Genomic DNA, 13,339 nt, shown 5'->3' on the forward strand with positions numbered 1-13,339 from the left:
CTTTTTAAAATGCAAATTTGAAAATATTGACCGTTTGTTCAAAAACTTTCAAAAGTTCTTCTCTGTAGTCAGAGTGACATCTTAGCTTGGCACACAAGGCTGTCCCTGATACTGCCCTCTCTCCTACCACAGCTTGCACTCCATTTTGAGTCATGTTGAATAAGTTTTGTTTTGCTGTTTTAGAGATGCGGACTTGCTATGTTGCTCAGGCTGAATTTGAACTCCTGGGTTCATCTACAGCCATACCACCCAGAGCCCCCAATCTCATCTGAACTCCTGGGTTCAAGCAATCCTCCTGTCTCAGATGCTCAAGTAGCTGGGACTATAGGTGGACATCACTGTGCCCAGCTATGAATTAGTTCTGAAACATCTTGGTGGTTCTTTTAATCTTCCTTATCCTTGCATACTCTTTTCTTTTTGCCTGGAGGGTTACCCCCACTTCCCACTTTCTACCATCCATCTAAGAAGCTCCTACTTATTTTTTAATTGCTGTGATCCTCATTTTGTCCATGTAAAAGTAGGGATAAAAATAACATTCCCATCTTGAGGTTGTGATAATTCAATGAGATAACCCTATTTGAAGTCATCATCCATTCAAGCACACAATAAATACTCAAAAAATGTTCAATCTTCTTCCTCAGTTTCCTGCCTTCCTTCCTTCCTCTCTCTCTCTCCCTCTCCCTTTCTTTCTCTCTCTCTCTTTCTTTCTTTCCCTTCTTTTTTTAAGACAGGGTTTTTCTCTGTGGCTCAGGCTGGAGTGCAGTGGTAGGATCATAGCTCACTGTAGCCTTGAACTCCTGGGCTCAAGCAATCTTCCTGCCTCAGCCTTCTGAGTAGCTCGGACTGCAGGTGTGCACCACCATGCCTGGGTAATGTTTAAAAATGTTTTTGTAGAGCCATGTTGCCCAGGCTTGTCTCAAACTCCTGGCCTCAAGTGGTCCTCCCACCTGGGCCTCCCAAAGCACTGGGATTCAGTTTTCATTATGAGACATTTTTGTGACATAGGCAGGTAGTTAATAAATAAAAATCCCCAACAAATTAACTTAATACAGTACACAGCAAGATATCTAGCTTGGTAAATGTAGAGTTCAGTTAGGTGGATTGCTTCAAATCAAGATGTTATGTCGATCACATTCCTGTAATCCAAGGATTGGTTGGTGGGACATGGTTGTTTGATTCTTTAAACACTTTATTATGTGTTCAGTGTAACCATTGCTTAATAGTTACCAGCATTTTCACAATTTGGGTATGACATGTTCTTAACAAAACGACACTGTCTGTTGCCACTTCTGTTACTACTACTACTGCGTACTGCTCCCCAGACGTCTGTTGAATAATCCATTCTACTCCTTTTTGGAAATAACGGTAAAGCCTGCATAACTTTAACTACATGACTTTAAAAATATTTTCTCAAAATTTTCCTCTTTGAAGACCATCCCCATTCTGCTGGAATGTCCCTGGCCTTTGCCAGGAATCCTACACATCCCTTCTGCATGGTCGTTAACAACAACCCTCTGATAGAATTCTTACCTGGGGTGAGAGCTCAGCAGAAGCCACTCCAAACTTGCTTTGTTTTTGTCTGTCTCTCTTGGGTTTCATTTCCCCATTAGTCTTGCTTACTGTGTCTTTTCAATTTGATTCTTCCTTAATTGGGAAGACAGAAACCAGTGGGTGGATAATCGCTTTTTCCTGCTGGTCATCTGCTCACACTTTGCTGTCTGAATAAACTTTTTCTGTATTTCTATTTTTCCTGCCTCTTAGACACCAAAGAGCTTAAAAAACATGCCATTACCAAGGACTCTGGCAGGAAGGAGGCTACTGCTGGCTTTGTGGAAGGGCTGGAGTATGAGGCTTTCTGTGTACTAGACTACCCTCTGAGCATCTGTGCTCCTAGGAATTACACCACTGGTGATTTTAGAGCTCTTATGCTCTTCCTGGGTGATAGAATGGGCTTAATTTGACTCAAGAATAGTACATCAAAACTCTTAATTCCATTGAGATTAATGCATTTCTGGGGTTTTATGCTCTAAGAGGCCCTTTGCTGTGCAGAAGGAAGAGAGAGGTGGACAGAAAGGGCAGTGGGGAGACGATGAGACTAAAACGTGGGAAGTCCAGATCTGGATCCCTCCTTACCACACACCTGCTCTGTGGCCTTGAGAGAAACATGTAATCTTTATAAGCCTTAGATTTCTAATCTGTAAAATGTATGTAATAGTTTTAGCTGCACTCCTTCCTTGCCAGGTTGATATAATAATCAAATAAGACTGGTCTCTGGGTCAGGCACAGTGGTTCATGCCTGTAATCCCAGCACTTTGGGAGGCCAAGGTGGGTGGATTGTCTGAGCCCAGGAGTTTAAGGCTGCAGTGAGTTGTGCACTCGGCCTGGGTGACAGAGCAAGAGCCTGTCTTTTTTTTTTTTTTTTTATTTGTTTTTGAGACAGAGTCTCACTCTGTCACCCAGGCTGAAGTGCATTGGCAGTCTCGGCTCACTGCAACCTCTCCCTCCCGGGTTCAAGCAATTCTCCTGCCTCAGCCTCCCCGAGTAGCTGGGATTACAGGTGCCCACCACCCTGACTAATTTTTATATTTTTAGTAGAGACGGGGTTTCACCATGTTGGCCAGGCTGATCTTGAACTCCTGACCTCGTGATCCACCCTCCCAAAGTGCTGGGCCTCCCAATGTGCTGGGATTACAGGCATAAGCCACTGCACCTGGCCTTATTTATTTATTTAGGCAGGGTCTCACTCTGTCGCCCAGGCTAGAGTGTGGCAGCGCAATCATGGCTCACTGCAGCCTCGACTTCCTGAACTCAAATGATCCTCCCACTTCTCCAATGTGGTTGAGGGCTGCAGCGAGAAAGAAGTGAAAGGGGCATTTGGGGGAGCAGGAAGGCGGGAGGTGGCAATTGCTAAGGGCCCCACAGTGTTCTTTCACAGCCCTAGCTACAGCTTAGAAGGTCACAATGGACGTTCACCTGTTGTCTTTGATGTTTAAATCCGCACCGACTTCCCATGAGGAGGATTTTTTTTTCCTGTCTCTCTTCAAAACAAAACAAAAGCAAAACAAAAACAAAAGCAAAAACAAACAAGCAAACAAAAAACAGGTGTCTGCAGTGTTACGGCCACTATTAGTCAAGGATAACCACTGGGATGTGTTTCTGGAAGGAGTGGTGCTGAGGAGCAGTCCTGGCTGGAGGAAAGCTGTGTGAGAAGCAGGAGGAGTATGGGGTAACCGGCTCAGTTTGCCTTGGCTCTCTTTCTGTCGGAGTGATCCCGCAAAACGTCTGCTGAGGCATCATTTGTGTCTCCTGTGGCAGCCACAGACAGCAGGCCATGCTCTCTCCAGATCATATCTGAGATGCTGGCTTCTGCTCTCTGAGCTAAAGGCTGCAGCTGCTGAGGGAGGACAGGGCACTGAGTCGAAGCAGCTGCACAGTGTTGGGGAAGAGCTGGGCACTGAGGACCCTTCTCCCCATCCTTCTACAGGTTGGTGAATTCTGGCCTTACGTCAGTCTGTTGTTCAGCTTTGTCCTTGGTACTCAGCACTAATCAGAATCTCACGCACCTTTACCTGCGAGGCAACACTCTCGGAGACAAGGGGATCAAGCTACTCTGTGAGGGACTCTTGCACCCCGACTGCAAGCTTCAGGTGTTGGAGTAAGTCCTTCCGCTTATTACAGCGATGGGAACACATGGTGGCCAAGGGTGGAGGGAAGTTTAGGCAGAGTGGCCACAAGATAATCTGTATCTTAGAAGTGAGGTGTCTTCTTAGAGTTTGCCTTGTTACAGGATCATGGGACTGGGAGGAGTCCTTCTAGATGATATAAAGGTAGGAACTTGAGTCCTTTCCATCACAGTTCTGTACCACAAAACAAGGGGGCCGTATGACACTTATATTTAATGGAAATGTAGGGAAGGGCACAGAATTCGGTAAATCAGTGAACAAACCACTGTTACTAATTTGATCTGTGCAGTGCAGTGGATTTGAAAGAGATGCTCCTATCTGAAAAGGAGAGAGAGGAATAATTTCTGGCATACAAGGCTGCTTCAAGCTAGTTAGTCCTGTGCTCTTTTTTTTTTTGTACCTGAAAGAAGACAGACTAAGATGCTAAGATCTTGGGGAGCCGGGGGGATTGTTAAGGGGACGTTTTCTTTAAATCACCCCCTTTTTGCAGATTAGACAACTGCAGCCTCACGTCACACTGCTGCTGGGATCTTTCCACGCTTCTGACCTCCAGCCAGAGCCTGCGAAAGCTGAGCCTAGGCAACAATGACCTGGGCGACCTGGGGGTCATGATGTTCTGTGAAGTGCTGAAACAGCAGAGCTGCCTCCTGCAGAACCTGGGGTGAGTGTGCTCTGCAGAGATGCCCGTGGCTGGACTCTGAGTTCTCAGGAAATGTTGACTGTTATCAAAATCCAGGATGACTCTGGCTTCATTTGCAGCCACTCAGGATTAGGTTGGGCCTGGGTCAATTGTGTGGATTTTTTAAAACAGAGAATATGGGGCTTAAACTACACATTCCACTTCATTGAGACCATTAGAACAACCAAGGTTAAGCTGGATTTCATCCATATTCCCTAAAGAAACACAAGTCCTAATGCGATCATGGCCAAGGAGGATTCTGTTCTACACAAGGAACCGTACTTTGTAAAACTCGTCTATGATTCCTCCGAATTGGAAGGGTCTTTACATAGTGGAGATCTTTTTGTTTTGTTTCTGAGGATTTCTAAATGGGAAAAGAGTGCTCCAGGAACAGCAAGATTGGAAATTACACGAAATTCAACAGTGTGTCGGGAGATTGCCGACCCGCCTCTGTGATACCACTGAGGTAGTCGTCTCCTCTCTAGTAAGAGCTTCCTGGCGAGTCCCACGGTTCTGTCAGCCGTGATGATCGCACTTTTCCCTGAAGACGTTTTCACTGCTTGGCTTTAAGGCCAACATGTTCTCCTGGGTTTTCTCCTATTTCATCAGCTCTTTCTACTCAGTCTCCTTTCTGACCTTTTCTTCATCATCCTGACCCCTATGTGTTGAATCCTCAGAGCTCAGTCGCTGGGCTAATTTTTCTTCCCTACACTTTCTCCCTCATTTAAATTACCTGGTCTTCTGGATTCATGATATATGTGCTGTGGCCTCCAGATTATATGTCCGTAAATTCTGTGTCTGCATGCTTGTCTGATCTTTCTTCTTGGAGGTTTAATAAACCTCTCAAACGTCACATCCAGATCCACACCCATGCTATTCTCTTCTACCTGAAACCTGATTCTTCCCCATCTCAGTCAATGGTCACTTCCTCCAAGTTGCTCAGGCCAAAACATTTCTGGTTCTGTCATCACTGTCTCTTTTTTCTTATAACCACGTCCAGTGTGTCAGCACATCCTGTGAGCTCTACCTTCCCAGCTTGGCCACTCCCTGACGACTTCTGGCCAGCTTCATGGCTTCTTCCCCGGCTCAAGCCACCATCACCTGGTGTCTGGATTGTCATGGTGGCATTCTGACAGGCCACCCTGCATCTGTTATTCTGATTTTAGCAGACAAGGGATTCAGCTAAAATGTAACTCAGATCATATCACTCTTGCCAACATCGTCTGGTGACTTCTTATCACTCATAATCAGAGCAACAAACTCATGGTAGATTCCATGCCCTACATAATCCAGCCTCTCCTGCTTCCGAAGATTCCGCTTCTTCCAACCCTTGCTTATTTTACCCCAGTACAGTGGTCTCCTTGCTGTTTTGCAAGAACACTGTCATCTCTGGATTTTTGCACTTGCTTTTCTTGCTGCCTAGAACTCTCGCCCCTTCAGTATCCACATGCATTATTCTCTGTACATTCTTAAATTCTCTCTTAAAAGTCTTCCTCGGCCAGGCGCGGTGGCTCAAACCTGTAATCCCAGCACTTTGGGAGGCCGAGACGGGCGGATCACGAGGTCAGGAGATCGAGACCATCCTGGCTAACACGGTGAAACCCCGTCTCTACTAAAAAATACAAAAAACTAGCCGGGCGAGGTGGCGGGCACCTGTAGTCCCAGCTACTCGGGAGGCTGAGGCAGGAGAATGGCATAAACCCGGGAGGCGGGGCTTGCAGTGAGCTGAGATCTGGCCACTGCACTCCAGCCTGGGCGACAGAGCGAGACTCCGTCTCAAAAAAAAAAAAAAGTCTTCCTCTCTGCGAGGCTGTCTTTGACTATTCTACTGAAAATAGAAGCAAGCGCTTTTTTCTTCTCTTCTCATTCTTCATTCTCCTCTGCAGTGAAGCACATCTTATGTACTATGTTGTTTTCTTGTTTATTTATTATCTATTTCTGCTCCCAAAATATAAATTCCTTTAGTCCAGGGACTTCTGTCCATATTAATGATCTCAAGGCTGAGAAGTTGTTGGAATGCAGGTTTGAATTAATACAAGTTTGAATCAGCCTTGCATCCTTGTTTCGACGTAATTGAGCACGTTTGCTGCAGGACAAGCCAACATTCCCAAAGCTAAGAGAGATGGGGGAAGAAAAGAAGGATTGGTCAGGTCAAAGCTGGGGACACTTCTACATGTAGAGTCACTGACCTAGCCCTGAGGGACATTCAGGACCCAGGCTAAGGGACAGGCTCAAAATAGATTGAAGAATCCATGAATGCAATCAACCTGTTTTCTCAGGCTGCGATAACAAGCTGTTCTAGACTGTGTGACTCAAACACGGAGATTTATTTTCTCACAATACTGGAGGCTGGAAAGTCCAAAATCAAGTCTCTGATGAATTTGGTTGCTGGCGAGAGTCCTCTTCCTGACTTGCAGATGGCTACCTTCTTGCTGTGTGATTGCATGGAGTGAGGGGAGGCAAGAGAGAGAAGACAGGGGAGAAAGAACAAACTCTCTGGTATCTCTCCTGTAAGGGCACTCACCCCATCCTGAGGGCCCCACCCTCACCACTTCATCTAACTCTACCTACCTCCCAAGGGCCTCACCTTTAAGTACCATCACATTAGGGGTTCCAGCTTCATCATGGGAATTTTTAAGGAAGACAAGCATTCAGTATATAACACCATCAAACTGAGATGGTTAGAAATGGTGCAGGACAAATGGGCGGATTTATTAGTTAAGTTGCAAGGGAAACTTTATTAAAGAGGAGGAAGAACTTACATCGAAGAAAATGTGAGAGGCATCCTGGACAAATGCAATATGTGGAATTGGTTGGGTTCATGACTAAATGAACATAAGGTAAAAAAATTTACAAGACAGTTAAGGAAGTGTAAATGCTGACTGGACATACAGTGATACTAAGAAATAATTGTTAAACAGTTTTGGTGTGATAGTGATATTGTAATTATATTTTAGTGGCACAAAGTGAATTATTGACAGATGCATTAAATGCAACATTTAAAATAATCCATGGGTGGGAGGAGTGGCTGGGCAATAGAAGAAACAAGTTGACATGACCTGTTTAATAGTCGAACTTGGGTAATGGACACAGGGGGCTCATCATACTATTTTCTATACTTTTATGTGTGCTTAAAAAGTTCCCAACTAGATAGTTAAAAATATAACAGGAAGCACATTGGGCACTTAGAGCTTTTTTTTTCCCCCACATTTTTACTGGGAGCTGTGGGAGGGGCCTCCTCTGTCATTGGGGGTGCTCACAGTTTCTTCAGCCACTCCAGGCTGGGGCCCTGGGGGTCTGGGGGTGGCTGGGCACGTCAGGCTGTTCCCATCATTGCAGACGGGCACTGGGTAGTTGTAGCGCGTTGTTGATGGTGATGGAGTACTTGGTGTAGGGGCTGAACGGGGGCAGAATTACGGCCAGGCTCCCGATGACGAAGGACACGACGAGCACTGGCTCCTCGGCCCAGGCATTCTTGAGGAAGGCGCCAAGTCTCGCGGCCATCTTGGTCTCGGCGGCGGCGACAGCGGCGAGGGCGCGGGGCACTCTGGGAGTTGTGGTCCCCGTTTTGTTTGTTTGTTTGTTTGTTTTAACATTTTAGAAGTGTGTGGAGTTTAGGGAAATGGAGAGATGAGACTTCTAAGGTTAACGACTCTGAGAGAGTTATCTGAAGTGGGCAACCCAGGCTTTCTATTTGCTTTTACAGGTTGTCTGAAATGTATTTCAATTATGAGACAAAAAGGGCGTTAGAAACACTTCAAGAAGAAAAGCCTGAGCTGACCATCGTCTTTGAGCCTTCGTGGTAGGGGTGGAAGCAGGGCTGCCAGACGCCAGCGTTCTCGGGGCTGCCCGGGGTCCTCAGGTGGAGTGAGCTGCGATCCATCCAGGCCAAAAGCGCAGCTCTGTGATCGTTCCGGTGGAGTGTCGGAGAAGAGCTTGCCCGCCATGCCTTCGTGTGGAGAGCTGGGGCATCTCCTTTGCGCCCGGTGAGGAAGACACTAGGGCAATGACAGCATCGGATGTCGTTCTCATCACAGCGCCTCAGTTAGAGGATGCTCCTCTTGGTGACCTCATGTAATTAGCTCGTTCAATAAAGCACTTTCTTTGTCTTTATTTTTCTCTTCTCACTGTCTAACTTTCTTTTTCCTATCATTTTTTTCTTCTTTGTTCTGTTTACTTTTGCTCATATCATCATTCCTGCTCTCTTTCTATTAACTGACCATAACACAGAACTAGTTGACTATATATTATGTTAAAACTTTATGGCAGCTATTTATTTATTTAAAATTTTTGTAATACTGTTGTTTTCTAATAAGAATGATTCATGCTTTTTGTAGCTAGTTGAAAATTCAGGAATATGTAAAACTTTTTTTTGTATGTATTTAATTAAATTGTTTCCTTTTCTTAATTTTAAAAAAGAGTACCCAGACATTTTTTAAATTATTTCTCTAAAGCACTAAAGGTAAATTAAATTGCTTGGTGCATTTTAAAAGTCACTTTGGCAAATGGTTCTATTGTAGATAATTTTTAAAAAATTACCTCACTCTAACTGTAATGAGTGGAATTTCATCTTTGCTAGGATAGAATGAAAATCGTGGAGTGGTGTTGGAGAGGATGTGGAGAAATAGGAACACTTTTACACTGTTGGTGGGATTGTAAACTAGTTCAACCATTGTGGAAAACAGTATGGCAATTCCTCAAGGATCTAGAACTAGATGTACCATATGACCCAGCCATCCCACTACTGGGTATATACCCAAAGGATTATAAATTATTCTACTACAAAGACACATGCACACGTATGTTTATTGCGGCACTATTCACAATAGCAAAGACTTGGAATCAACCCAAATGTCCATCTGTGACAGACTGGATTAAGAAAATGTGGCACATATACACCATGGAATACTATGCAGCCATAAAAAAGGATGAGTTTGCGTCCTTTGTAGGGACATGGATGCAGCTGGAAACCATCATTCTTAGCAAACTATCACAAGAAGAGAAAACCAAACACCGCATGTTCTCACTCATAGGTGGGAACTGAACAATGAGATCACTTGGACTCGGGAAGGGGAACATCACACACTGGGGCCTATCACAGGGAGGGGGGAGGGGGGAGGGATTGCATTGGGGAGTTATACATGATATAAATGATGAATTGATGGGTGCTGACGAGTTGATGGGTGCAGCACACCAACATGGCACAAGTATACATATGTAACAAACCTGCACGTTATGCACATGTACCCTAGAACTTAAAGTATAATAAAAAAAAAATTAAAAAGTCGTGGAGTGAAAGGTTTGAGGCTATCAGAGCCTGCACTCCTAACTAGAAGTATTATGTAGAAGATGCATCTTGCTTTCAGTTGATAACAGCTTATTTTGGATTTATCCTATCCGAGGAACAGTTCATCTATCATACTTCACAGAGCATTAAGTTTTAAGGAAATATTTACTAATTGCTTCTCAACACATTGACAACTCTTAAACCACATGGAATTGCTCAAGATGGAAATACTACTTCCTCTATACAATTAGCCATCAAAGTAGCCACACTTTGCTACTCAAAGTGTGGTCTATGAACTGTCAATATAGGAGTTTGTATAAGAATGTAAAACAATCACATTATTAAACATGCCTTTTAGATGAGCTGACATTTAAAAAAACCCTTAAGACTGTTTTTATAAGGGAAACAGTGTGAGATTTACATTCTATTGCAAACTCTGTCTTGTTAGCATTTCTGAGCAGCACCAACTGGAGATTGGGTTTCTGCATCTTGGTGAACTATTACCAACTGCCTTCCTGCTACAAACACTTTGATACCTGTATAAATAATGTAATCAGAAACACATAGCTGAGCTTGAAAGAGAGAAAGATAACTTTTGGGCATTAGGACTTTAAAACTGGCCAGGTTGCTGAGAATGCCATTATTTCATTCCTTTTTATGACTGAATAGTGTTTTTCCATGGTATATATCTCACATTTTCTTTTTCTTTTTTCTTTTTTTTTTTTTGAGATGGAGTCTCACTGTGTCACCCAGTCTGGAGTGCAGTGGCGTGACCTCAGCTCACTGCAACCTCCGCCTTCCGGGTTCAAGTAATTCTCTGCCTCAGCCTCCTGAGTAGCTGTGATTACAGGCGTGTGCCACCATGCCCAGCTAATTTTTGTATTTTTAGTAGAGACAGGGTTTCACCATCTTGGCCAGGCTGGTCTTGAGCTCCTGACCTCATGATTCACCCGCCTTGGCCTCCCAAAGTGCTGGGATTATAGGCATGAGCCACTGTGCCTGGCCTGTCTCACATTTTCTTTATTCACTAGTTGACTGATGGGCATTTGGGCTAGTTCCGTATTTTTCCAATTGCAAATTGTGCTGCTATAAACACGCATGAGCAAGTAACTTTTTCATATAATGACTTATTTTCCTCTGGGTAGTTACCCAGTAGTGGCATTGCTGAATCAAATGGTAGATCTACTTTTAGTTCTTTAAGGAATCTTCACACTGTTTTCCATAGTGGTTGTACTAGTTTTTGTACTAGTTTACATTTCATGGAAAAACTTTCTATAGAAGAAAATGTGAACTACAGAGAAAAAAAAATCCAAAATCACAGGAAAGAGATAGCAATCTACTTAATTCCTGGAATTGTTTGAAAAAGTCATGTAAAATTTGTGGAGATTTACATATATGGAGAAAAACACATATTCATTATAAGTAAAATAAGATTGTATTTCAGCTTCATCTTGTGTATACTTAGGAGTAATAGAAAAGAGACAAGTGGGGAGAGAATAAAAGAAATACAGGAAGAGGAAAAGAGAAAAGAATCAGGAAATTGGAAGTTAAATAATTCCACACATACTTGTTGAAGTCTATTTAAACAATGCTTAAAAACATATGGCCTCTTAGAATTACACTTTTAAAATGAACTTTGTTGCTGTGGGATTTGGGGCATTATGACAGGAAGTGAGATGTTTGAAGACAGGGTTGTTGAGCTCTCTGGGTATTAACTCCTTAAGTGAAAGATGCTCTGAGTGCACATTAGACTTGTGCAGTGTTCTTCAATTGATGGAATCGCTACATCTCACGTCCTCATCGTCCACAGAGCCTCCAGATCCTGGCCAGGAGTCTTCTCAGAGCCTCCTTCACATCTTTATTTCTCAGGGTGTAGATGAAGGGATTGAGAGTGGGGGTGATTATGGAATAGAAGAGAGAAATAAATTTGCCCTGCTCTTGGGAGTAGCTGGAAGGGGGCTGAAGATACATGTAAATGGCAGGTAGGTAGAAGAGGGAGACGACCATCAGGTGGGAGGAACACGTACCAAAGGCCTTGTGTCGTCCCTTGGAGGATTGGATCCTGAGCACTGTGCGGGCAATAAAGCCGTAGGAGAGAAGGATGAGAGCCAGGGGCACCAACACGAAGAAGGCCACCAGCACAGCCAGCGTGGCATCATTCACAGCTGTGTCGGCACACGACAGCTTGATCATGGCCGGAACCTCGCAGAAAAAGTTGTTTAGCACCTGCCGCCCGCAGAACGGCAATTGCACAGTCAGGACCACCTGCACGAAGGAGTTGCCGAAGCCACTGAGCCAGGCCAGAGCCACGAGCAGCTGACAGAGAGCACGGTGCATGAGAATGGCGTAGTGCAGGGGCTCGCAGATGGCCACGTAGCGGTCCAGGGCCATGGCGGCCAGGAGGATGCACTCCGTGCATCCCAGCCAGTGGAAGACTGCATACTGCACAGTGCAGCCTCCGTAGCTGATGGTCTTCTGGGAACTGCCCATGTTGACCAGCATCTGAGGGACCGTAGTGGTGGTGTAGCAGAGGTCCAGGAAGGACAGGTGGCTGAGGAAGGTGTACATGGGGCTGTGGAGTTGAGGATCCAGCCGGGATGCCAGGATGATGGCGACGTTCCCCAACATGGCCAGCACGTAGGACAGCAGGAGGACCACAAAGAGAGGGAGTTCCAGCCATGGCCTGTCAGACACACCCAGAAGGATGAAGGCTTTAGGGGGGTCCCCTGAGAAGCTCTGGTTGTCAGTTTTCATGCTGCGGCATTTTCTGGCACCTGTGACAAACTGAGAAACTCGGAATGAATAATACCTGAGAAGAGGAACTGATTGGTTTCCTCCCTCTTGCAGCCACTCTTCCTTCCCCAGGTGATGGCCTGTTTGATTCTCCTTACCTCTGTGGAGACGCTGGGATGTGGAGGGTTCAGAACAAAGAGCCCCAGCAGTAGCCTCTGTGTCTTTGCTCTCCTTCCTACTCAGTGGCCTCAACTAAAGCCATTTAATCTCCCTGAACTTCTGCATCTGTGAAATGGGGAGAAATACCTGCTTCAATTGCCAAGACTTGGGGACGATAGAGACATTAAGTATGTGAGAAGAATACCTCATGAATGACAGTTGTGTTCCAGGTAGAGTGAAGCCTGCCACAGCTCCCGTCACCGTCGGAATGTTCGATTTCTGTCTACCTCCACATCGACAGGGAATTGTCCACCTTTTTAGGCTTTCCCATTTTGGGAGGTAGTGGTAGGAGGGAGGTGGGCGGTGACATAAAGCAAGCAGAAGGGCTTTGTGAGCAGCTGGGGGCTGTATTGATAGAACCACCCCCCATCACCTGCTCACGCTTGCATCCGGCTCCCCGATTCATGCTGATCTCTGCTTTCAAGACTGCTCACGCACAGGGCAGCCCTGTCACTCACACTGGTGGTAAAAGCAGCACAGTTCTAGGTCCTGTGAGTCTCTGGAGTGGAAGAGCCAAGTCATATGTTACTTCAGCCCCTGAGTAGGTCATGGTAGCTAATGAGACCCCAGAGCATGGAATTTTGAGCACAGGGAGAAAGCTCTTGATTGGCGTGAGAAACGTAGTCCCTGGAACTGTCTACGGGAAGATCAGACTGCCCTCTACGGCTAGGTTTTATCTGATGGCTTGAGTGACATTCCAATTTCCTGCACCATTTCTTTGCCAAGCAGCTGTCACCC

At 45.1% G+C, this 13,339-nt stretch overlaps 2 protein-coding genes across 4 annotated transcripts in view; one reads left to right on the forward strand and one right to left on the reverse strand.

Annotated features, from left to right (window-relative positions):
• The window catches only part of NLRP3 (NLR family, pyrin domain containing 3), a 32,185-nt gene extending 23,717 nt beyond the window's left edge, over nucleotides 1–8,468 (forward strand). For all 3 annotated transcript variants that reach the window (XM_011955748.1, XM_011955746.1, XM_011955747.1), the window contains 3 exons: nucleotides 3,485–3,655; nucleotides 4,174–4,344; nucleotides 8,069–8,468. In XM_011955748.1, the coding sequence (XP_011811138.1) occupies nucleotides 3,485–3,655; nucleotides 4,174–4,344; nucleotides 8,069–8,168 (442 nt within the window). In that variant the 3' untranslated portion in view covers nucleotides 8,169–8,468. The remainder of the gene's footprint in view (nucleotides 1–3,484; nucleotides 3,656–4,173; nucleotides 4,345–8,068) is intronic.
• A 2,911-nt stretch (nucleotides 8,469–11,379) lies between these two features.
• Nucleotides 11,380–12,421, reverse strand: LOC105521527 (olfactory receptor 2B11). The gene has a single exon (XM_011955749.1). It carries the CDS (start codon nucleotides 12,401–12,403, stop codon nucleotides 11,447–11,449), a length of 957 nt encoding a protein of 318 aa, XP_011811139.1. The 5' UTR covers nucleotides 12,404–12,421; the 3' UTR covers nucleotides 11,380–11,446.
• Nucleotides 12,422–13,339: the final 918 nt, after the last annotated feature.

Source organism: Colobus angolensis, unplaced genomic scaffold, assembly GCF_000951035.1.
Source record: "Colobus angolensis palliatus isolate OR3802 unplaced genomic scaffold, Cang.pa_1.0 Scaffold40, whole genome shotgun sequence".
Classification (NCBI taxonomy): Eukaryota; Metazoa; Chordata; class Mammalia; order Primates; family Cercopithecidae; genus Colobus; species Colobus angolensis.